Source organism: Antennarius striatus, chromosome 13 (genome assembly GCF_040054535.1).
Source record: "Antennarius striatus isolate MH-2024 chromosome 13, ASM4005453v1, whole genome shotgun sequence".
Classification (NCBI taxonomy): domain Eukaryota; kingdom Metazoa; phylum Chordata; class Actinopteri; order Lophiiformes; family Antennariidae; genus Antennarius; species Antennarius striatus.
Genome location: NC_090788.1, coordinates 2,412,536 through 2,438,317, shown reverse-complemented (window position 1 = coordinate 2,438,317; position 25,782 = coordinate 2,412,536). Strand labels below are relative to the sequence as shown.

General features: G+C 41.2%; 1 protein-coding gene across 3 annotated transcripts in view; it reads left to right on the top strand.

The window, feature by feature from the left end:
* Positions 1-25,782, top strand: part of cadm1a (cell adhesion molecule 1a) — a 287,497-nt gene that overhangs the window by 224,656 nt on the left and 37,059 nt on the right. For all 3 annotated transcript variants that reach the window (XM_068331131.1, XM_068331132.1, XM_068331130.1), the window contains 3 exons: positions 6,168-6,314; positions 18,006-18,158; positions 19,185-19,322. In XM_068331131.1, coding sequence (XP_068187232.1) covers positions 6,168-6,314; positions 18,006-18,158; positions 19,185-19,322 — 438 coding nt within the window. The remainder of the gene's footprint in view (positions 1-6,167; positions 6,315-18,005; positions 18,159-19,184; positions 19,323-25,782) is intronic.

Genomic DNA, 25,782 nt, shown 5'->3' with positions numbered 1-25,782 from the left:
CGGAATCGACTCCTTCTTGTCAGCACGGACACAAAATCAGACACGCTCACACATTTGTGAAAACATGCAATCAAACAGGACCGACTGCAATCAGACGTTGGCAGAAACATCGGTTGTTCTTTCTCACACACACACATACATATGAGTATATATTCGTACACACGCGCTTTGGCCTGGTGCACAAACATTTGTCATTTTATCAGCGGAAGTGACACCAATAAAAAAATATTAATAAAAAAGGAGAAAACGATTGCACGCTGTTCACAAAAGCATGTCGTTGTGAAACACGTGTTCTTAGGGAAATGTCACATGGAAATGAATCTCTCTCTCTCTCTCTCTCTGCTGGCAGTGCTCGGAAACCCCCGTGCAGCAGAGAGCGGGGATGCAAACGTTAATGCATCATGTGAAGAAATGTACCGTATACTGTATGAGATTACTACTTGTTGCGTCATGTTTCTGTTGCTGGAATAAAAACGCATGTGGAAACAGTAAAGCCGATCACAAGTTCAAGAGTCGTGATGCTACTTAATAACGCCACAAGAAAACAGACCACACTGACAGACAACTGCTCAGCCTTAGTGATTTATGTGCATTAATAAAAACAGTTGTACCAAAGCCAAATCATTCTCATTGGCTTCACTGACCTCAATATGAATAAATACGGACATGCAGCCCAGGCAAATGGAACATTCTTCTATTATTGTAGTCTCAGAGAGCTCCGAGCCGTTCGGTCGAGGCTGTCATTGTCTGACAGTTTTAATCTGGGATAGGCCGCTTCGACCTCTTTGACACGGTGGGGGTCAGATTTTAAAATGTGGGCCCCCGCGTACTACCACAGGCCGAAATATGTTGCTGGAGCTGGAAACGCCAAGAGGCGCTCGGCTCTGGATGGCACTTCAAAGATACGTTCGTAACCTTATCTATTTGTATTTTCCATAATTAAAAAAAAAAAAAAAAGTGTCTGCAAAGGCCTGCAGCGTTACACTGCACTGCATTTGTTTTGTAGCATACAAGTGTGAGAGGAAACTATTTCAACAGCAGAAGTAGGCTTTTTTTTTTTTAAATTTTTGGATCTGTTTTCAAATGTGGGATGAGATGTCTGCATTAATGCCTCTATATATTATGAGGCTAGAGGAGGTTTCTACCTGTTAAAGGCAGTATTTCCAAAAAGCTTATCTATATCTAGAACCACCAAAAAACTTACCTTGGACGCTAATAGTGGTAAAAAGTGTGCAGCAGCCTGAGGATCTCAAGCCTGTGAAGCAGGGACTTCTCCCTTTTTTCTTTCCGAGTTTGATTGATGCAGATTATTTTTGCCATTCCCTCCCTCTCCATCTCCAGCCTGCGTATTGCTTCTCCCCACTCTGGTGTATTGTACAGTATCTGACACGAGGTCGGTGTCTGCCGTTCGAATGTGGACAAGCGATCGCTTTGTGTTTACTTGCGAATGCGTTCACTTATTTATGATAGGAAAGATGAACTAAGAGATAGATTAAAGCATTTGGAGAGAATGCATTAAGTCCACTCTCACTCCCACCATCTCTGATGTGCCATTAAGCCTATTTCAGTTAAGAGATGTTATGTAGGCTGTTTGCACTCCGCCGCTGGTGGTGAAGAAATGCATCTCACTAAAAGTTTGAATGTGTATGTTTTTTTTTTTTGCTTTTTTTTTTTTTTTAAAGGAAGCGTCGCTCATCTTGCCCTCCTGCCCCTCAGTCGGTAAACTTGATGCTGCGGCACTTACCTCGCATATTGATGAGCTGTCTTTCATAAGCCGCTTCCTCCGGGCCTTTGCAGGTATTGAAGAGACACGTAGTGAATGCAGACATTCGCATCTAGAAACATCAACGCTGAACTCCGCTTTATGTTTCAGTAAAGGTGCAGAGGCGACAAGTGAGCAGTTCTTGTTGGTGTTCTTTTATCACGAGAAATTCTCTGACAGTGTTTTGACTTGGAAAATCTGTTAATGTTTTCATAATTTTGACAGTTTTCTTCGTGGAGAAGGCGACAGTAACATGATGTCAGATCAGCGAAGTCGCCCTGTGTGGTTTGGCGGCTACCGTTTTGTTCTGGTGGGAGATTTGAGTCAGACTAAACAAAAATGCCTCCATTAAGGCTTTTTAATCGTTTGAAAGAAATATCATAAATATTCATTAAAAAAAAAAAAAAAAAAAACGCCCACATTGTAAAAGTTTGTTATTGTTGTCTGTTTGTCGGCTAAAAAGAGGAAATTCCAAACTGCATTATCTGGAAAATGAAACTTTGACAGTGGATAATGTACGCCAGTTGTTCACATAACCGAAGCGATCGTCGGTAAAGATGGTTTTTAAAAAAATGTGAGTGGCAGCTAATGTGGAATTTGAAGTAGAACTTTTGAATTTCTAAAACCCGCTGCAGATTATTATAGGGCCACTTTGAGAACAAAGACCCTCAATGATGGTAAAAATACCACTTTGTTGTTATAATATGCAGGCTTTTTGTCTCTTCGACAGACTTTATTTGTATTATTAAGTTTTCCTCGAAAGATTTTTTTTTTTTACTTGTTATAAAGAGACCGGAATTTTATTTTACCAAGATTTCAACTCCTTTTTTCTGACATTATAACTTGAATTCTCAAATTACAATGACTTCATTCTCACGATATTGCAACTTTATAATTCTTAAAACTTGTCATTTCTTTCTTAAGCTCGTCTCTAGTGCTCCGTTAGGAGAAATAGTTTGCACGCAAACCAATTTCAAAATTACATCAAAAAAATATAAAATGAGTCAGAAAATTCTGGGGGGTTTTTCTCTCGGTGCTTGTAAATGTTGTAAAAACCAAAAATCGGAACCACAACTTGTGGTTTTTGCACTGCAGCAGTGGGGGAACATAAATATTTAATTGAGTCTAATAATATATAAGGTAACATACAGTTAGCATAATTCAGACAGTGGTTACATCACATAGAATCTTATTCCCAGGAGAAAAACAGCTTTTCAAACATGCTATCTCTCTTGCTGAGTGCATGCATAATTAGGAAAGGCAAGAAGTCTTTGCAAAGTTGTCGGCTGGTCGATGTTGGCAGACGTACAACGAAAGGTTGTCCGAAAATACTCTGCTGTGGTTACAAGCTTTGCCTCTTGTTCATTTCCCCCCCTGTTGTGTTTTAACGCTGACCCCCGCGACACGACGCCCCTTCCCGACTTCCAGAAAACACCTTTTGAAACGTAAAAAGTTTCGTTTTGCAAGTTTCAGCCGTGACGACATCAGAGGTGCTTTATCCGTTGCAACCTCTGACAGTGTCCTTGGCAGCCGTGGCAACAACGGTTGTTGTTGTTGTTGGTTATTAATTAGTGTAAAGCCCCTCGCTTCGCCTTACCATCTTCTGTTGTGTCAGACTTGTTTATTTAGCACAGCAGAAACAATTAAGCTGCTGACGAGGAAGCGACCGTCTAAGTCCTTTCCCACATCCTGGCCTAAAACACGACTCAGCAGCCACCTTTGCGGCGCCCTGCTGCCGCCCCTGGTAACCTTCAGCGGGTCGTCTCTGAATCTGTTCTGTATGTATGTTGGCGTATTATCATAACCGAATGCCCAGCAGACCACCCACCTCTCCACACGTTTTGGAAAATGAGCTCCGGTCTTGAATATTAAAGACAGCGAGGTTCATTTATTAAGGGAGGTGTTTGGGGCCACCGGGGGACGGAGATTTGAATCTCATTTGTCGGGCTGTCTATCCTTATCTGTCAGCATCATTGGATGAAGTTTCTCTCTCTCCATCCCATCATCCACGTCTCCTAAATGACAGGGGGTATTTAGAGGTGTTTCGCAAGTGAGGCATGCAAATTAGCATCCGATACATTCTTTTAGTTCTTACCCCTCTACAACTCCGTCTGGATCCATTTAGTCTCTCTGAGACTGAGATTATCTGAGACTATCTGAGATTATCTGAGACTCTGAGACCATCTGAGACTATCTGAGACTCTGAGACCATCTGAGACTCTGAGACTATCTGAGACGCTATTCTGGGAACCATGTAGGAGACAAGTCAAAGGGGGAATCGTAAAGACGTTATCTATAAGTTTTCTCTCAACCTCAGTTGAACACTTGGCAGAAAGCAGCCTCTTTGTATATGATGTGTGAGCAGAAGAGACTGGGCTGATTATTCCCGTGCACTAGAGCTCCAACAGCTAGGGCTGGCACCAATCTTGTTCCAGCGTGTTCGGTGAAACATCGCCCTGCACAGAGCAGAAATGTGTTGTTTTATCCTGTGCGGCTCATCAGGCCTGACTCACCAGGATCTGACAGGCAGATGAAATGTCTCGTTGTAGTTCTTCACCTGACAGCGGACGTTTGACAGCATCCCCTAACAAGCTTGCATCCTTAATTACCGAAATCTGCCTCTGGTCACCTCTGTCTCATTACCTTTGGACATCACACTGGCCATAAAAGTAACCAGGAACGTGGCAGGCAGTTTGATTGGCTGGATATGTAGCCTGACATGCATCACGCCCGTGTCACAGTGCGACCACCTGACGATGACCAGACCACCTGAGAAGAATTCATGACATTAGAGACTATCTGTTGGAGACTACACAAAGAAACGCCGCTATGATGTATTTAAGGTGGTATATTTCCCCTTCTCTGATTGGCTGGCCTGTCATTCTCAAATTTTTTTTTTCGAGCTGAGTGTGTTTAGCGATCAATTTCTCAACATTTCAAACAAAAATTTAAATTACATATAGTTGATTTTTGAAATAGCCGCAGACAATTGCTTTTGTTTGTCTACAGTTCCAGGTAGCCTCAAGCGTGCGTGTGTGTGTTTGTGTGTGTGTGTGTGTGTGTGTGTGTGTGTGTGTGTGTGTGTGTGTGTGTGTGTGTGTGTTTATCACAATACAAGCATTGTGCTGGGGGACCGACATAACTAGCAGCCGCCGCCAAGCTGCCAACCATCGACTTCCTGGCGATCATTTCAAATGAACCCAAAGCTACTCAAGGCCTGTCATCAACCACATCAACGGATGCGACCCCAGAGCTGTCTAATATGTTATTACTGTACTTTTTCAAATCAAGCCGGAGCACAGCTGTAAAGAATCCATTCTTCATTCACCGGGCAAAGATATTGTTTGTGAAACAAGTAAAGTGCAGCAAGTGGCAGCTGATGACCGATGACGGCTGTGACCAATTATTCTCAGCCCACAGGCTTGTTGGCCAGTTTTCCTGGTCAGTCAGTTCTATTTATTCCTACGGACACACATTAAGGTGTTTGGAGCTCCCACCTGCTGCACCGTACAAATGTTATATTACACCTCCCCCAAAAACCCCCCAAGGGTTGTGTCCTTGCATTGTAGGCAAAAAAAAAAAAAGAAAAGAAAATACAATTTCAAATATCTAAGAAATATTCAAAGTTATAATAAATTGGTTGGCTTCATCATCAAGCAATCGTACGGCAGTGTCTGCTGTGTTTATATTTTTTGTGTTTTATGTTAAGACCATATTTTGCTCGATTTATTTGGTTTTTAATTAACAAGTAAAGCTATTCAGAAAATTCCCAGGGGAAAAAAAAAACATGTCTAGGGGAGCGAGTTTATATTTCTTTACTGCTTTTCCATCCTTTTAATGGACTCACATTTTTGTTACGGTCCTTTAAGTGACTTTGACCTACAGATTTACACACTGTCCTTTGTAGTCGTTGAATATAAGCTTCCCTAATGAGTTAGATGTTGTGCTTTGTTCAGCGTCCTACTGAATTTAATGTTACATTCAGTCAATTTGATAAAACTTTTAAATTAAATTAAGGTTTTGCTCTCGCGTTGCGGCCTCGCCGACGTAATTGTTCCTCTTGAATCTTTTGTGTTGTGTCTTTCTGAAGCTCTGATTTGTTCTATATTACCGGATAGATAATCTGTACTTGGTGGGCTTTTTATCCTGCTTTCTTATTAATTTACGAGCATTAATTGTTTCTCAGCCTCAGTCCTGGTTCCATTATCGCGCACGGACAGTCATTGTAATCCCGCTGCTATGTGAGAATCTTTTATTTCGTCTGCTCAAAAACATTTGTATCTGAAGAGAAAAAGGCTTTCAACTCTCTTCAGATTCACTTTGCCTTTGTTTTTTTTGCGTCTGTCTTTCGCATTAACGCGACATCAGTGCTAATCGTCTCGTGTGTCTTTCTTTCCCTCTCCAGTGGTGAGTCAGAACCTGGTGACGGAAAACGTGTCGGTGGTGGAGGGCGAGATGGCGATCATCAGCTGTCGGGTGAAGAACAACGATGATTCCGTTATCCAGCTGCTCAACCCCAACAGACAGACGATTTACTTCAGAGACATGAGGCGTGAGTATTGTTGTACCCGCTCCAGTCAGATCATCAGATTAAGGTCTGATGGTTTTGTTTGGCTTTGTTTCCCCATAAGTACTTTCGATTTGTCGTCGCTTTGTTTGTTTCAGCGCTTCGGCTGCCAACAGGGGCCAGACTTGGTTCCACTATTAAGATGAAACGTAATTAAAAATGTAGGCAGTTTGTGCTTAATTATCTATCTGTGGTGACTACAGGGCCAGCTAATCATCTTTGAATAAGGTTTGAATGCTTGTAAGTCATAATTTTGAGAGGTTAGCCCATTTTTTCTGCAAACACAACTAAAAAACACTTTACACATCACAAGAAACTTCCAGCAGATTTGGCTTATACTCTCATATATTAATGAATACATACTAGATATACTAGTACCTTGAGATATAAGTGTAATCCATTCCCTGACTGAGTCAAACAAGTCATAACTCAAACAAATTTTCCCCATTTAAAATGACTAAAATAATTTTAAGTAGTTCCAGCCTCATAAAAAAGCAACAAAACCTCCTAAATCATGAAAAAAAAAACATATGTGTTATTTAAACAATGAAAAAGTATGAAAAAAAGAAAAAGTCACGAGCACAGGCGCTACGTCAGAGAACAAGATCTCTGATATTGTATCCATCCATCAACCACCAGTGTTGTCCCGAAGAACAAAAAATCCCAAATAAAAATATGGACCGAATGGCGGATCGTATCTCAATCGACTCGTATGTCAAGCAGCTCTTATCTCAAGGGACTGTAATGTAATAACAGGAATTCTTTTCTTACTCTGCAAAGACATAGTAAAATGCTGTTGAGGAAAACCTCGTCTATAAAAGATGATTTGATGTCATTATTTGGCCATCAGAGGAGAAAGTAGGCCGAGGCTGGTAAAACAACGACTGCAGCCAGGGAGGAATCACTCAGCTGGTCTTCATATGAGTTTAATAATAATCTGAAGCTGTTTGATACGATCAGATGACCTGAAAGTCAATTCTACGATGCTTTTATTGACATCGGTTTCACCATTTCAACTCGCAAGCAGTTATGAATGAGATTTGATGTACATTCAATAACATTTTATGTTGAAAAGTTGTCAAAAGACAAGCGTTAGAAAAGAAGTGTATTTAAAACAAGCCACGTGAATTTCCTCAGCTGTAAGGTTGCGTAATGTTAATTAATAGACTATCTGGCATTACTTGCACATCCAGGGAGCTGCATTAAGTTTGACCTACATAATTCAGCAGCATTAATACAGAATGAGGTTAATAAAATCAACTATGTCCCTAAACATCCAGTGACGTGTTCGTTTTATTTTTACCTGTCCTTTAAAAGCTCCGATTAAACTTCATGACAAGTCTCTCAGTGAAGTTCTAAGTGAATAAAAAACCTCCTGATTAATTATTATTATATACATTTACTATTAATTCACTTGAAATCAATTATTTGGATTGAATTCTGAGAAAAACTTTCTCAATTGTTGGATTCTTTACCGTCTGTGGGTACAGCTTGATCGCCCTAAACATTTTGACAGTTCAGGTGACTCAAATTTCACTATTTATCCCCCAACCTTTTTTTGCCCCCACCAACAGGGGGCATTTTTACACAACCAGTATGTAACGGCAAGGGCAGAAACCAATTGGACGGAATTCAATGAAATCCCACAGACGCTTTCTGGGGGTCTTGAAGGTGTGCATCTCATAATTGGTTTCTTCGGTTTCCTTATTTTTCACATTTTAGCAGTGTTTTGACCTCACATTCACCTGAGATGGGGGGTGTACGGTCCGTCAACGTCAGTGCAAATTGAGTTTTCTCTATGAGAGGAGGCATGAGTGTCCTTGGACACGAGTATTGTAGTTGTCATTTAACTTTGTATTTTTATGCCTTATGGAATAAAACATCATTTTCGCATCTCCTGGTTGCAGAAAGTAAACAAGGTCTCAAAGGTCTTCGTGATGTGTTCCAGCATCCTTTCTCCACCATCCTACCCTTACCCTGAACCTAATCTTAACCACAAAATCAAACAAACTATGTATTCCGTACCGACATTGGATTAATTGGTAGACATTATTCTACTGTATTTTAACATTTAGCCAGCGGATGTTTTGCTGTGGAGACCCAAATCTGAGATTGAAGGTTCGTTTCCCCAACATAACCTAAAATCATTTTCTTTCAGGGCTTCTCCGTGCTAAGGTGTTAGCTGCAGGGCTTTGGTACTTTGACGGCTAACACCATCCGCTTTCACATTTGGGGGATGGACAAAACTGAAAGTATGACTGCATTGATGTCTGTATAATCTCAGTTATCCAGGTCATGGTCATCCAAAGCTGTTTAAATCAATCCACTGGAGTTAAAAAAGTTTCTTGAAGATTTTCCAATGAAATGTCTTCAACTTTCTTGAAGTCCACTGGATTGATTTAAACAGCTTTGGATGACTGCATTAATGTAATTCAAAATATCCTGCGTCATTCTCAGAAAATATGGTATTTATAAACCATTTCCTGTTTCCTAAGCACGTATTTAGGTCAGGTTTTCGCGCAAAAACAAGACTTTCTGTAATCCAAGCCACTGGAGACTTCCTGTACCCCTCTGAGGTGAGTGTCAGGTCCGCCTCGGCGCTCGCCACCCCTCGCTTAGTCATTTTCACCAATTTAGAAACACACCTTCTGCATATTATACAAGGGCAAACTCACTGAAAGCTTGAATGTGTATGCTCAACTGAGCTTGGTATTTATCTGCTGTTGTGCCAAGCCAACTGTGAGTCGACTCCCACAAGCTGTCTGTCAAGGGCAAGGTGTTCTTTGAAGGAGGGCTCCTTGATCTCCTGTGATCCCTCCCAGGCATCATTGCGGCAGCTGCGCTGCTTCATTATGGAATGGACTCAACCAAGCCTCCAAATAACATCTTCTAAATATCACATCTTCCATCTCTGAATCCACGGCGGTGGATTGGAGTGTGAGATGGAGAGCGAGAGAGCGTGAAAGGAAAGAAAGGAAGAGGAGTGCTTTGAAAAGGGCTTGCGGTTCTACACGCGGAGTATCTCCGCTATCTGTGACCTTGGTTTTACCCTTTATGTCCACCTAAAGTAGTTCCGATGATTTCTGCGAGTCGTTTTTTTATTGAATCCACAGGATTTTAATTGAGTTCAAATGGCTGTGAGATTCTCCAGATGAATGCATTTTCTACTACTTTCTTATCATTGTGGCATTGTTCCACATTTTTTTATGTCTTTAAGTTTAAAGGGTTATTTGAGGGACTTGGAGAAGCAGCTCCACAAAGAATTCGGAAAACTAGAAGAAAAGTTTCCATTGTGATTTACAACATTTCCTACAGAGAAACAAGGTGCTTTATATATATAACTAAACTAAATAAATAAAATAAATAATATATAAATATATATATATAAATAAAATATTGGGGCTGTTATTCTACTTCCATTTCCTCTGGAATTACTGCTGTAATCCCAACGCTCGGGATGAGATCATCTCTGATGACCTAATTATACCGGAGGATCAGAATGCATTCATGAAAGCTCAAGTCTTCCTTTGGTGCAGCTTGACCTGCAGTCTCTGCTGCCTCCTCCCATCCACAGGTGTTCACCTGGAGAACATCGTGTTGCCGTGTTCACCTGTCACTGAACAGCAGCGCTTTTTTTTTTTATTCTGGGACACCACAAACATATGATGCTTTACAGCGGACTGTTGTTTCCTCTATTGTTAGTAACCAGAGCACAGATGGTGATGTTTCCATGGCACAATGACCTGTTTAATATGAGAACACTGTTGTGCTTCATATAAAGTCAGGACTACAGTAGTAAACACCCTGATGAGACTATTTGTAGCACAAACCTCCACAAACAATTATATATATATGATTAATCTTTCAAGACTCTTGTTTTTGGTCATAAATTAACTTCTTTAACGACTCACATCCATAAAGACACATACCACATCTGTATTTTGCAAAATCAAAGTAATTTTTTTGGTGTAATTTCCCGCATGGTTACTCGCAGAAGACGGGAGAGGAGCGTTGAACATTTACATACCGACGTCCTAGGAGGGGAAGAGTTGCTTGTTGATCTCCGAGGAACAGTTCAGGGTGAAAGGCTTCACGAGGAAACTGCTTAATGAGGCAGCATGGAGTGGAAAAATATCTACCAAATATTCCCACTTGTTGAACACAACACAACCAAGAGAATTTGACCTGGTGTAAACTGAGCAAGGAAGTAAATATTTTTCCTACTAATGATGATTGAAATCCTGACTGACCCAAACAATTTCTGATGATTTTTTTTTTTTTTTAATAATGATTTATTACATTGCGCGTCACGATAAGCTCTCTGCTCGCTTCAATTAGCTGCAAACTGGAGGAAAAGCAGCTACCAGAATCGTCTGCGATGTGGAGAAAGGATTAGGTCCGGTAGCTCCTTAATCCGGGCTCACGCTACAGGAGAATCGGACCGATTTCACCCAGATTTCATCCATCCTGGGGAGAATCTGGTGCAGGACTTTGGTCACTACTGATGTTCAGCCCAGATTATCCGGCGGTATGAGGCGGCTACATATCCACTCTTCCAACTCCCGTTTGTAGATTGTGGACACATCCTGATGTGCGTGTCTGAAAATCATCAGGAATATCTGTGGAGTTTCTCTTTTTTTTTCTCCTTAAAAATCCTAATCCCGTGAGCCTGGATTTAGTCTGAGAAGAAGACGAGATCAACCTCCAATGATTGCCGTTGCCCTTGTGTTCCATTGTTAGTGCTTAGGCTGTGCTACCCACAATGCATTGTATATCAAACTGGAGACCCGTGCAGTTTTGTTAAATGTCACACCTGCTCTGCTTAGATAGCGCTGGCATTCATTTTAAATTCATACACTCGGATGCAACCAAAACAAACAAAAAAAAGCACGGCTGATGAAGAGTTTTCATTCTGCAATCTTTGTAAAAATAGCTGATGTATGTTGAGGCATGAGTAGGCAGCAGTGTCTCACTTTGTATCCTTGGCAATCAAAAATTCTGTGTTCTACACCCAAGCCTGGTGAAAAATATCACACGTCGGCTTTACTGTCATGTCCCTCATGCCTTTTGACTCCCCGAGCCAGAAAGGATCTGTTTTTTTGCATGATGAGGATCTTTAAAAAAGTAGCTGTTAAATGATCTTCACACTTGAAAGGGTTCTGCTAATTGTTCATGCCAAGGAGAAACACCAGGAGGGAGTCCAACTCGAACAGACTGGCTGAGATAGACAAGCCATTCGTCTGACTCTTCTCTTTGAGGGTTTCAAGCGTTTTTCTGCCTTTAAACATGACAAGCTCTTGATTTATTTATTTATTTATTTGGGGGGGGGGGGTTTACAGACTTGTTAATCACTTGAGGTCACAACCCCTCAAAGAAACAGATCCTTGAAACGTTGTGTTATTATGTTGGGTTACAGGGTTATTCAGTTCTATTCTAGTGTGGTTGAGATAAATTCTTTAAAAAAAAAGAATAATTTCTGTCAGTGAAAGATTTTGTCTTTTCTAAACAGTTGTTTTCTTCGAGTGTTTGCTGTTTGATGCCAAGCAAGAAGTTGTTATAATTAGGAAAAGATTTCAGGATGCAAAATTAGTGCGATTTGTTGTAGAGAAATGTCACACAAACACAACACCATTGGATCGTAAGAGACTTAAAGATGTCGGGGGTTTCGAGCTGGAGCTGAAGGCGATCAGAAGGACGTGGCAGAAGCCGCAGGGAAATGAGGCAGTTGGGCCCCAAGGTGGGTTTGATTGTGTGACAGGAAGTCTGAGGTGGGTGGAGACTGTCCAGGTGAAGAGAGGCAAACCATAGATGCAAAGGAAAGGTGCAACACTGACCAAGCTAGTCTGGTCTGCTGTCGGCCAATGAATGGTAGCCGTTGGGGAACTTTTTGCTTTTCCAATGTGAACGTCTGTTTCTATCACAGATATTTTGAATTTAACATTTTTGCAGACCAAACTTGAAGCCTGATGCACTGATGATGAGGGCTTTTTTACCCTGATACCATCATAATGCGTCAGAAATGGTCCAAAAATGTTTCTTCCATTGAAGCAGAAGTGATTAGGATAAGGACGCTGAATAGGAACTGAAGTGTTGGTGGCTTCTAAAACTCCAATTATGCAACATATAGATATAATACCAAAGGGAATATGAGAACAGCCATTCAGTTACGCCAGAAAGATAAAATCCCCCATGAGTCTTAGCGACTGCTGCAGCCGAGCCATCCGACACTCTGCATTCAGGTGGCAGCTTTCCCTCTTGTTGATGTGGATGCCTGGACTTCACCTAGAGTGGGGAGGATGGTTGGCTGTACGGATATAATTACCCCCGCTCCACCCCATCTCACCCACTCTGACACCCAATAATAAAACTTTGATGTGCTCTTCTCAAAAAGTTGCTGCAGCCACTAATCACAATTGATTGCGGCCACTTAGGCGAGGCACACTCATCATCTCCTGCTCTCTCTGGATGGGAGTCGTTCCTCGGCCGATGATGGAGGCCAAAAAAAAAAAAAGGACTATTCAAATAAAATGCAGAGAGGGAATGAAAATGAATCCAGAGAGGGGAAAGAAAAAAGGAAGATGAATTAAAATCATGTAGTCGGCAAAGGTGAAAAGGGGGAGAAAGACCCATTACGGGGTGTATTGATCTCAATTTTTCGCCACAAGACTCATCCACTCTAATTTTACCTTCACTGTCAGCTTGATTCCAGCAGGGAGATCACGGCGGCTCACCTTTGTTTTAATAGCTATAACCAGCCTTTTCATATTTTCCTGTTCTGAACGTTTATAACTGCAAAAACATGAGATGTGAGTGTATTACCGGTCAAGCTGTCCACGTCAGGACAGGACTGAAAAGTTGAAGGAGAAAATATTCACAGGTGCACACTTCTGAACAGTTCATACAAGTGACCCTGGACCGCATTTTAACAATCAATACATCCTGCTTTACACATAACTAGTAAAAAAGTACCTCAAAGGCAATTTTTCCTTTTATAAAACCCTTGAAATAATCTATGTTGATTAGAAATTGACCTGTTTGGGTCAATCCAGTCCGGACTGGGACACATCAGTCCCAGTTCCCTTTTTTCTGTTGAAGTGTGCATGAGAAAAACACTTAACCTCAAACTGTCAGTGATGATGACCAGGCTCGTATTTTACGTCAGTGTGTGTGTGTGTGTGTGTGTGTGTGTGTGTGTGTGTGTGTGTGTGTGTGTGTGTGTGTATGTGTGTCCACTTGATCCAGGTCAGGTTAGAGAGGGCTATTTATATTATAAGACAGGATGTGATTTTAGAACAGGGTCGTGTTTGGCTCTGATGTGTCACCAGAGCTGCGTCCTAATGGATAAAAAAAAACTGATATGAGATCTGTTTATTGCAAATTAATGTATATATTCCACCAGATTAAACCTTTGTATTCACGTACAATCACACAGTTGTGGGTCAGTCACACATCGATGCTTTACCAGGAACGTATCGGTGGTGAAACTGTCGTTTCCCTGTCGTGCATCACCGATGGAACGCTGTCCTTTCTCACCCTGCTCGTTTTATTCTGGTACTTTGAGCCACAGTTAGAAAGCAAAACTTTTTTAGGTTTCCAGTGTAAGGTGTTGGAGTCACAAAGCTTTTGATTGCCCAGTTGCAAAGGCAGACCCGCCCAGCGGCAGCAGCACCACGCTGTTTTACAGCTGTCCGGCTTTTCGGAGGCAGTTTTGGAAGCATCTGCACCCGCAGAGAGAAGCCTCTGTGCCCAGGCCGTACCCTTTTGTCCTCTTCAGTTTTCATGTGTGTTATTTCTGTGTCAATGTTAAACTTATGATTTACATTTAAAAAATGTGTGCTTGAGCTTCACGTCGGATCGTAAACCCATTCACAAACGAACCAGACTTCTTGTAGGCGACTCACTGAAGTATCAAAGAAAACATCTTTGCCTTACAAAGACTCCAGACGTCCTGTAATTTCTCTTTTTTCAGTGCCATAAAAAATAGTAAAATATAAATTTGAGGTTAAAATGACTTGAGAGTAGTAAAATTATCTGTCTATGCAGCAGGATAAATTTGCTCGTCGAACGAATCCCTCGCTAGTTTTGGATGCAAAAATGGAGTCTCACACCGAATGGCTTCCTTAAGTCGCGCTGATTCTGCCTCCGACGGCTGAAAGCCATTCACAGACACTCGTCCATCTGGCCTTAAATCAATAAATGTTGTTTTACACTGCGCTAATGTTACACTATTACGGCTCAGGCACTCAGTGTTGATGCTGAACTTGTTCCCCCATATCAGACCTCTCTCCTCTCACAGCGGGCGACGCACATTAACGCCTGTACAGAGCTATATTACATATTATATAACACTGACATAATGCTTATCAGCACTGATCAACTCAATCGGCCATGCTGCATTCACAGACACGAACAGGAAGAGGAAATTCCGGGGGCGTTGGCTTTTGTCTCCTTGGCTGTACTTTCAGGATGGTTCTCCCGTCTTATCGCCGCGGCTGCATTAGCTTCATCACCATCGGCCGTGAAAGACCGACGGATCAGATAATTGACAGGCTTTTTCTCAGTTTGGAGGCGACTTATCTCCTCTAAGACCTGACTATCAATTACCTTTTTGTCAGGCATCTGTGATGTCCTTCTCCCTCTATCGGATATGACAGAAGAAGAGTAGGAGGAGAACACGGCTAAAGATCACGAAGCTAAAGGTCACCCTGTTTTTGTCCACAGAGAGGAGTGAGGTGTATTTATTATAGTCTGCTCTGATGTACCAATGAAAGAAGTGCCTGCAGTGTTGTCTGACTCACCTCCTCTTGGACAGGGATGATTTTTCTTCTGAAATGTACCACTGTGTTCATCCCCGCTGCGTGAACCAGGCTGTTCCTCCACCTCTGTCCTCCTGTCTCTAAGCCCACAGTATTGTTCTCCCAAACGTCGTATCGTGGAAAAAACTGCGTCTTCACAGTTATTTTCTCGCTGCATCTTAACGTGTTCTATTTATGCATTCAGCTCGCGCGTAGAGCACGGCGTCTAAATTAAAACGGTGCTAAAGAAAAGATTATGAGATCTCTGAGAAATGATTTTTTTTTTTTTCTGTTTTCGTGTGTGTGGAATGGATTCGATCTGATTGGGCGAGAAATTTGTTACATCACACGTATTTTTTTGCATACCGTTGCATATATAACTCAAAACCGGAATGAGATTACCACTTATTCCGTTAACACTGTTGAAAATGAAGCGTTTAACGCAGTTTATGTCAAAATGATGAAAAAAAGACAAAATAACAGTCTTTGTCCTGCTTGTAGCAAAGGGTATCTATAAAGTTTTTCTTTTAAATAGCAAAACTTCATCGGCATGCATCCACAGAGAAGCTCAAGTGAGGATAACGGCACCAAACAAGTTTTTAGAAGAGTTTTTAACAGGTTTTTATAAGAGGCTCCTATAGAAGCAGCTTTAACAAGATATTAACATTTAGATGATGTAAAGAGCGTACGAGTGATGTAAACACACCCCTCACCACTCAAAACTGTTGCAGCAGCCGCTGCCATGTGTTGATGAGCATCATGATAGTCACTGAAGAGATACCTAAGATCCAGACAGCAAAGAGAGTGGGGGTCAAAGGTGATGGAGATGCAATGTCATGAAGATTCAATGTTTGCATCGCTCTAAATGTTATATTCAGTCATTATGAATATATATTGATACCTTCATGTTATCCTCCTCACTGCTAACCTGTTCTTCTTCGTTTGGTGACCTGAGCGTAATTTTTATCGACTGAACATTTATAAAACACAAGGTGAGCGATGTTTGAAGCTGCATCCACTGCGTCGCCCTTAGCAACCTAGCAACAAGTAAACCCTTTATGATTAAAGATATTAACTCGGAATCAATGTCTCTTCCTCCCACACAATGCTTAAGCTTAAATCTCTCAGCATCACGATTTGCCTTACGGCGTTTGCGTTGAACGCCTTTGCTTGACAAGATCTTCGATCTCCTGGAATCGTCTACTACGAAATTAGTAGCTGTTATATCTTCTGCCTTATCAATACTGTTTGTATCAGATGATTTAGACACTGCCGCCAGCATTAAAACCGCCCGGTGTCATTTACTGATGTGCCTTATCTCTATCACAAAAAGCCATTCTCTCTGCTTCTGAAAACAGGATCTGCTCTTTCTTTTGCTGCATCTGCATTGTAATGTATAAATCCTGGATCATTTAATTCAATTAAATCATTAGGATTAGAGTCTGACCTCTCATTGTAATGAGGGCTAACAAGGCTTTTGAATGAGCCACACTAATTAGGTGCATATTATTCATGTGCCACAATACGGGTTTCACTCTGCTGGGATAAAAGACACCAAGAGCGGCACTAAATTGACCGTTTTGTGAGGAAGAACGATGCATCTGCGTGAAACGACCCTCTTGTACGCTGCATTTACAAGATGAACTCGCTCAAACTTTTTTTGGTACAGCTTCACGTATACTTCTTGGGTGGTTGTCGTGGAGTTGAACTTCCTGTTGGGATAATCAAAGATGGAATCAGGGAGTAGATGTCGACACATTAAGATCGGAGCGCTTTTAGAGTCCAAAATGTAAAGCATAAACGCTGAGTTTCAGACTTTTTTTTTTTCTTAATGTAACAACAAAAAACACCCTCGTCTCTAGGCAGCTTTAATGGCATCACTTAAAACCCCGTCTGATGTTCTTGTTTAATGATGCGCAAAATCAATTGTGGTTGATTAGTATTCTCGCCTCTCCCCTGGCGTAGTTTCCCGCTCTTTTTCTTTCTCCATTATTTCATTCGCTCCATGTTTTCGCTCTTAAACATGGATACCGACGCCGTACGACCGCACAGCGTGATGAGCGTCTTCCTCTCCAGCTCCCTCCTCTGTGAAGACGTAACGTCGCCCGTTGGTTTTCCTCCACCGTCTCGTCTGCGTCGGATCTTTTTCTCTCCGTTTTTTCATGTTTTAAAGAAAAGCAGCAGCAGAGCCAGAGGATGAGTACACAGATCTATACTAAGAGAATGCAGAGTGCAAAGAGCCTGGAGTCGCTGCCAATCAGAGGAGAGTATCAGCACATCAAAGAGGGAGATGGAGACAGGTAGACTTTCATCTTAACTACATGCTGTCATTGTACATTACAGCTGATGGGGCGCTTAGGTAGGCAGGCGGACGAGGTAAGACCAGAGGAGAGCGGCTGCGGATGGAGAAATGGATCAGTTGTCGGTTCTGCGGGGGTCGAAGGAACGCCACGCCGTCGCATCGAAACCGTAACTCCGTTCGTAACGGAGTTACGAACGTGTAAAAATTCCGTCTCGCGCTTTTGATTCCGTCCCCCCCCCCGCCGCCCTTTTTTTTCCGTCTCCTCACCGCTCCTCCTGTCACGTCGCTTTGATTCGCGTTGTGATTTGTTGTCGACTAATTAAATTGTGTTGTTGTTTTTTTTCTAACTTTCTCAAAGTTCTTTGAAGCACGTTTGAAGACTTGATGCAAAAAAAACCTGTCAGAACGGATGAGCGTACACGTGCCTCATCCCCCCAAAAGATGACGGGACCCTAAACTCGGCAATCGCAGAGGAAGGATTTGAATACGAATATATACGTGTTTGGATCCGATGAAGAACGTGTTTACGTTAAATCACCTAAACCACAAACTCTCTTGTGTTTGTCCCCCCCCCCACAGCACTGAAAGACGCTCGCTTCCAGCTGGTGAACTTCTCAGACAACGAGCTGCGGGTGTCGCTGTCCAACGTCTCGCTGTCGGACGAGGGTCGATATGTTTGTCAGCTGTACACGGACCCCCCACAGGAAGCCTACGCCGACATCACGGTTTTAAGTATGAGGAACAAAACACACGCTAACACATTACTATTATCAGCATTGTGGGGGGGGGGGGGGTGACAGCGACAGGAATGTGCATCATCAAATGATGATGTTGTTTTAACAAGCTCAGATACAGTCAGTATAGGTAAAAGTATGGAAATCCAGAGATAATTTTTCATTATTGCACTTTTTTATTAGTTTATAATTTTATTAGAATTATTTATTATTAGTTATTATTATTTTTATTATTATTTATTTCTTATTATTATTTTATTATTATTATTATTATTTATTTCTTATTATTATTTTATTATTATTATTATTATTATTATTATTATTATTATTATTGTTTTATTTATTATTTTTATTATTTATTATTATTATTATTTTATTATTGCACATTTTTCATTATTGCTGATACACTTCTTTGGAAGCATATTTGGTGTAACAGCTTATTTCAATGTGAATTTGTTTAATTTGTTTCACAAATTCATCATCTTCATCTAATTCCATTCTGTGAAACGAGAAATACGATAATATCTTATTACAGCCAGGCCTGAGCATCAAAGTGTAGTTGCCTTTGCTGTGTTGTTATACTTAATATCATAAAGATGGAATTTAAAAAAAAACAGCAACAAAAAAAGTTGCATTTTAATTGAAATCATTTGTATGACAACATATCTTCCATGACGGTGTTGCAAAAAAAATGAGAAAGCGTTGGTTTGATCATGTTTTCTTTTTAAAGACTTGACATAATATTTGTTTGACACGTCTATTGTTAGATATTTCACGTGTTTGTTAAATGTAGTCATGCATGCTTGAAAGAATATCTACAATGAATGAAACCCTTTGAAACAGATGTATCGCAGCCATCATGGCGACCTGGATTATGGTAATTCCCGCCTTTAAAATCCATTAATAGCGAGCTATGCTAATTCCAGATGCTCGCGTTCGGCGCGTCTCCTGTCTGCTCGCATCGCGTCGAGGTGAAGTACGCCGTTCTCCTCCAAGTGTTTTAAGGTGTTGTATTTGTGCGCAGTTCCTCCAGGTAACCCCATCATCGAGGCCCGCGATGAGGTCCTGAGAGAGGGCAATGAGACGGAGATGACCTGCACCGCCATGAGCAGTAAGCCCGCCGCCACCATCAGATGGATGAAGGGAGATAAAGAGCTTCCAGGTAAGGCCGACTGTGCGCACAAAATGGAAAAAAATCGCAATCATCAATCAGGATATTTCCCTCCGTCTGACACGATACGACTCCGGTTGTGGTGCAGGAGACCAAAGTTAAATATTTGCTCGTTCATCTACTTTTTTTTTTTTTGATTGCTTATCTGCACGAAGCACGCCTCTGTTTGACACCAGAGTATGTTTTCATGAAGCGGGGAAAAAAAAAAAAAAGTGGGGGGGGGGGCCCAGCGTGTGTCACTTATAGGGTGAATAAAAACTCCTCCCGAGCATACGCTTCTCCATTCTTTGAAAAGACATGAATAAATGCCACATGAAGGCAAACAAAAGGAAAAAGAATTACACCTTCAAATGTTTTGTTGATCCTGCCCACATTTTCTCCTGACTGTGAACCCCCGGAATGTTATTTACCTGCCAACTCCCCCCGGTATTCGTTGCGATTCGGCTTTTTAAAGTCGAACCACAAAGCCTGGGAGAAGGGTTTCTAATGTTGAAAGTGAGCGGTGACGGAAACTGTTATGACATTTGTTAACTTTTTTTTCAACAATTGCAACTATTAGACGTAGACGAGATTAAAATTCACCCGGAACTTGAACATTTAATTCACTTTCTTGCTTATTTTAATTTATGAATTTTCAGGGGGAGGGGGTGGGGACTTTTCAGCTGCTATTCGGTGGAGGTGATTTAGGTGTGCAGCGAATTACACGGTAGATCTACTTGTGCATTTAATCTGCTGCACAAATCAACAATGTTTAGTTCTTAAAGATATTCCAATATAAAAGGAAGTGTACCATAAAAAAAAAAACCTACTTTGTTGTCATTTTGTTCTCATTCTCTGTATTTTTCTTGCTGATTAATACTCGTTTCTCTGCACATGTATGCATCTTCTGAGTCTGCACCATTAAACGAACCATTTTCAGAGCCGGGTTTCTCTCTCTCCCTGTCTGTATTTAATGGCTGAATCAATGCTGTTGCCTTTTAAATGAACTGGACTCTGCTGGAACTTTGAATCGTCTCCACTGGAGCGATGTGGATGTGCAGCGGTGGCCAGAGCCTGTTGTCACTGTGACAACTTTCATGCTTTCATCAAAGGAGAGCTGAGCCTCAGAAGTCTGAGCAGAGCTGGGGGGGTGAACAGGCCTCCTGCCAGGCGGCTCTACCTCAGAGCCCAAACAGGCAGCTTTCTAAACACTTTGAAACAAAGGTCCTAATAAGAAGCCGTGTCGAAGGCTTCACCTCTGCACTGCTTGCAGCGGACGGCTCAAATCTGATAGCAAAGCAGCAAAAGTCAGGGATTGAGATAACATTGACTGTTGACATTCTGTCAAATGTTTCTCTAACGTAATTCCAGTTGACCGGCTTATAGATAATCTCCTGTAGTCACTCAGTTCATGAAGAAAAGATAACCAGTCAATCGAGTACAGAGCTAATGTGCATCAAGTGTTCTTCTATTAATGGAATTGTTTCACACTTTTACAACTGATTATTTTTCTCCGGTTATTATTTTACTTTTAATCCAATTTTCTATCCAGAATTTTGGAGATAAAGAAATATTTGCTGGCAGTTTTGCGCCTAGACAGATTTTTTTATGGCAGTTTTACAATCTACAATCTTTCAAAATGAAAGAAATATTATGATAGTAAATCTAATTCTTTATCACACTGGCTAACAACAGACTAGCATAGCACCATCATAACATCACATGACGACTCTATACAAATGTTTTTGGACATTTTCAGATGGGGTTTGACGATAATCAGTCTACATTAAGTGTTTGTGCATTTAAACGTATTAGCTAAGATGTATAATTTATATCAAATGGCCATTATGAAATACTGACCGGCTCTTCTTTGTCGCTTTTAGTGGGATCTTACCACAAAAACCCGTCTCCATTCAGCAGCTTTTGCTTTTGCTTTTAGTGGTATTTCCTTTCACCGTTGAATAGTCGCTCTAACTTTAACTGAGCTTTCAAAGGTTGTCTGTTTGGCTTTTTTTTTTTTTTTTTTTTTAGTTAACAGAAAAAGGTATTTGCACAACAATAAATGCCCCTCAACCCCTTCGCCCTGTTATTTTTTTTATTTTTATTTTTCCTCTTACACTTGTCAGGACATTTGCAGAAACAGCTCGACATGCGTTGGCATTGCACAATTGACAGATCCAATTTATTGCCCCGGCAAAACACAGAAATTCAGAGCGTGCAATTTGTTTTTATCACCAGTGAAACAGCCTAAAAACAATCGTGGCCCACTTATAAAAAAAGCCACCTTTTTTTTTTCTTTTTTCTTTTTTTTGGGGCAAATTCAACTTTAACTGCGTCTGACGACTCTTGGCATTTCAACAATATCGCTCTTGTTGACAATGTTGTGCTAGTTAACTGCCACTTAAATGCTTAATTTTTTTTACTAAACTATTTCAAGTGACTCCACGGTTGTTTTGTCGACCCTGCAGGAGTAAAACCTGAAAGCTGGAGACAGAAATCCTGAGGAGGACAGGGGGTTTCTTGTGTCGCCTCAGACATACGTCTACCTTAAAGTCGCCTGATTTTAACTTGATTACCTTGAGGCTCTCTTAAATATCAGTTTAAGGCTGCAATTGTCATGCTTGCCAATATATATCCAAGCATCTCCTGGAGGCTCATTATCTCACTATTATCTCATCCCCCCTTTTTTACCGTTATCGTGTCGTGTGGTGATTTATTTAGCAAACGTCCCGTCGCTGATATCTTCTGGACTGCAGTGAAAATCATGAAGAAAGATGTAGCAGCAGTGCAGCATCCATCAGTGCAGTCCATCGGCTCTGTTCTTTGAAGACAAAAGAAAAGGGAGTCGGGGGAGGTGGTGGGGGGGGGCTCGATATAGGACGCTTCACCGACTGACGGGGAACAGAGGAACCGTTAGCCTCCAGTCTTATGAGAAATCCACAGGATGATTTCAATTACCCCACTGCTCCCCCAGCATGGAAAACTGCGAATGGATGGAGGAATATTTTGGGCGGATTGGATAGAATGAGGTGGAGACGCGTATATTTTATTTAAATACGCCCTCCTGTTCTCTAAAAATGCAGTTAAACTATAACAGTCATGGGACGTATGGGGGGGGGGGGTGTTCAAGAAAATCCCTTAAATGACACTTCAGTTTTTCCAGTTAAAGTTGCCTAGTCATCATTTTTAAAAATCCAATCAGGAGTCTCATCGGATTGGTTAATCTGAGATTATTTTTATTATTATTTTTCACGCAAAACTCCAACCACGGTTGTTTTTATGTGTGTGGAGAATGGGGCCAATCTTTGTACATCCATAAAATAAATTCACGCAACAAGCTGTCCGCGGTGTTATTATGGTCTGGTCACCATGGCAAACTCGCAACATAACCATTCCTTCCAATGAAATAGCCCGTCTGCAGCAGGGTGACAACATCCATGCAAAATTTGACTCGCCAACTCAAACTGTGACATCCAGTTTTTTTCCAGACCTCACCGCCGGCTAATGGTCCGGAAAGAGTTGGCGTTTGTGGTCAGAAGAGGAAGACCATTATCTCCTCTTCATTAATAAATACTATGCCAGAGAGAGAGAAAAAAACTGCTTTATGAACCAGACAGACATCCACCAAGGCAGCTCAGTTTCCCCATTAAACCATTGCACCTGAACGCACCACCATGATGGCTTCACCCTAGAATTAGGTTATATTTTATAGTTATACAAGGCAGCAAGTCATCATTTAAAGATGCTTCAATCTGAAGCATCTTATTTGGCCTCCTAGCTAAGCCTTGCCTCCATTTAACTGATGCAGGTTAAAATATTATGCAAGAAGTGATTATATCTAAAAATTTCCAGCCTGCTTCTTTGCTGTTGTCCGGTAATCGCACCTGCATCCAACCTTAAATTAGCTTTATATAACTGTAAGACTTACCCTAATCTACTACATACTGCTGCTTGGATATGACAGAATGTGATTATCTGGCTTTGTGGGGTGTTGGTGCAGGTCGACTGCGTCTACCTCCTTCTGTTTTGTCCTCAAAGTGTGTCGGCTTATGAGAAACAATCAAGTCGTGAGCTTTTTACGCATCGGTTACGTTGACCTCAAGATGTCTCAGCAGATTCGTATTTGATGCAGCGCATTTGAATCGTTGTCAGACGTCCCATCTTATTCAGACCAACCTGTCGTGTGTCCCCCCATCACCCACCCCTGTTTTCCCACGGGGAATGGTCAGTTCTCATGCACAACAGGATTAATTTGTTTTCTCTCCATCGAGCACAAATGCCTGTTGAGGCGACGATACCTCCATCCCTGTTAGAGGATCAGAAAGTCCATTTTTAAAGATAAAAAAGTTGTTTTTAGCAAACTTGCATAATATGAACAGAATGCATTAAGATAAATCCAAAAGTTTACAATGACTTATTGTAATATACTCACTTTTTTTGTAGGTTTTGGACTAAACATTTTAATTTTACCATTATTTCCTACATTGTAAAGCTAGAGTTCGCGAAACCCGGGATATAAATCAAAATGTCTCCTCGCTGCTGTTTCAGACATCTAAAAAAATCTTTACTTTTTTTGGTTGGGGGGTGGGGGGGTGAAGCAGATGCCATCAGGTTCCCGTTTCTGTAGCTTTCATGAACGTGAAGCCTGTAGTGGTGTGTTTATTCATGACAACCTGTTCCTTTTAGAGCGAGCTCATCGCACCAGTTTGCTTCCCCAGCATCCCGAGGAGACAGATGTCCCCACATTGATGGTATCACCGCTGTGGCTGCGCCGCACAGGAGTGGGTAGAAAATGTATTTACTGCAAAAAAAAAAGAAAAAAAGAGCTAATATATGCAACTCCTCATATTAAGACAGGTTTTTCTCCCTTACCTGCGTTTTCTCCTGGCAGGCTGGTTCACTTTTCGTGTGTGTTCAGTATTTGCTTTATTGATGGGACGCAAACACACTTGTGCAGCATACTGTTAGGAAGTAGGACAAAAAGGATAAAGATAATCAATCTCTCTTAGCAGGTCTTCTCAGTCCCGTCTGCAACGCTCTCTCTCTCTCTCTTTTATTTTGTATGACCGTGATGAGGCATCCTCTTCATCGCTTCTAGAGAACACGTTGTGTGTGTGTGTGTGAGATATTACAGAGCAAGACGCTCATCAGAGGAGCGTTGCTATGTGGGATTCAGATCCGGCGGTGCTGTGCAAAAGGTGGTTACACAATAAATCTGGCTTCATAAAGACTAATGAGTGATTCACGGTTGCATAGTAGCCCCTGACAGCAGGCAATTGTTCGCTGATTCACCTTCCCTGACCATCCTCAAGGACACGCGCCTCAATTCACGTCTACACAATGTTCAAGGTCAGTGGAAGAAAGTACTTGCGTTTGCAGCCAAGTACTGGAGACCTTACAAATAATAAAAGATTTTTTATTTATTTTTATTTTTTATCCAACATTCTTGATTGCCAAGGTTTCAGCTTTATTATTGTGAAGTAAAGTAAGTAAAGTAACCCCCCCCCCCCCGCACAGACTTTTTAGACTCGTAAAGTACAGCTAGAGGATTGGAGTTTGCATAAAGAGCTTTTCAACACAATGATTTTGGTAATAATTTCAAACAAGATTTAAAGATCAAAAACATTGGAATGTCTTCATGTTTCCTTTAGTGAAGCTGGCCTAAACCTCTTGAGCTTTTTTTCTTCTATTTATATTAAATATGTTTAGTGTGGAAAACCCTGTAAAAAAAAAAAAAAAAAAAAAAAAAAAAAATCGATCGAGCCCTGAAGCAGGAAGCCGACCAAACAGCAAACTACGGAGAGTTGTTTTAATGATGGGAACGGCCAGTGTTGTTAGTTTAAAGCAAATACCAACGTTTCACCTTTTGCTTCTCAAGTCTAACTTCTAACATGACATATTAGAGATCAAAATTTAAGATCTTCTGACAGACTGGAGCAGGGAGGACGATAGATTCACATCCTCCAACAGATCCTCCACTCTTTCTTTTTCTCTACATCTGCTTTCTTTCCTTGGTCCAGACACGCGTAATAAACCTGTAATAAAACTTTTTTTTTTTATTACAGGTTTCTTCCTTTGTTTATTTGCAATGACCAAAGAACCATGACACGTTACAGCAGTGTCGCCCTCTAGTGTTCATTCATTGACCTTCACCATTCGGTGTTAAGAGTAAGGAGCTCTCACCATCTACCGCAGGGTGAAGACGCGTTCTTTTGGTTTACTTTTTCATCGTATTAGATGTTAAGTGCGTCTTGATTACCTTGAAATCTTCCATTTGTGAAGATTTCTTCCATTCGCCAGATCACTCCTCTCATAAAGGCTTTGATTCAGAGGTGTTGGTGTCTCTACCGTGTGCTCAGAGGAGGAAAACAATGTACAGAGTGGAGAGGACACAATAAAGACACCAATGTCCCTCCTTGAGCAGGAAGTGTAAAATGACAATAGGCTTTTCTCATCTAATCTCAGCTTGGAT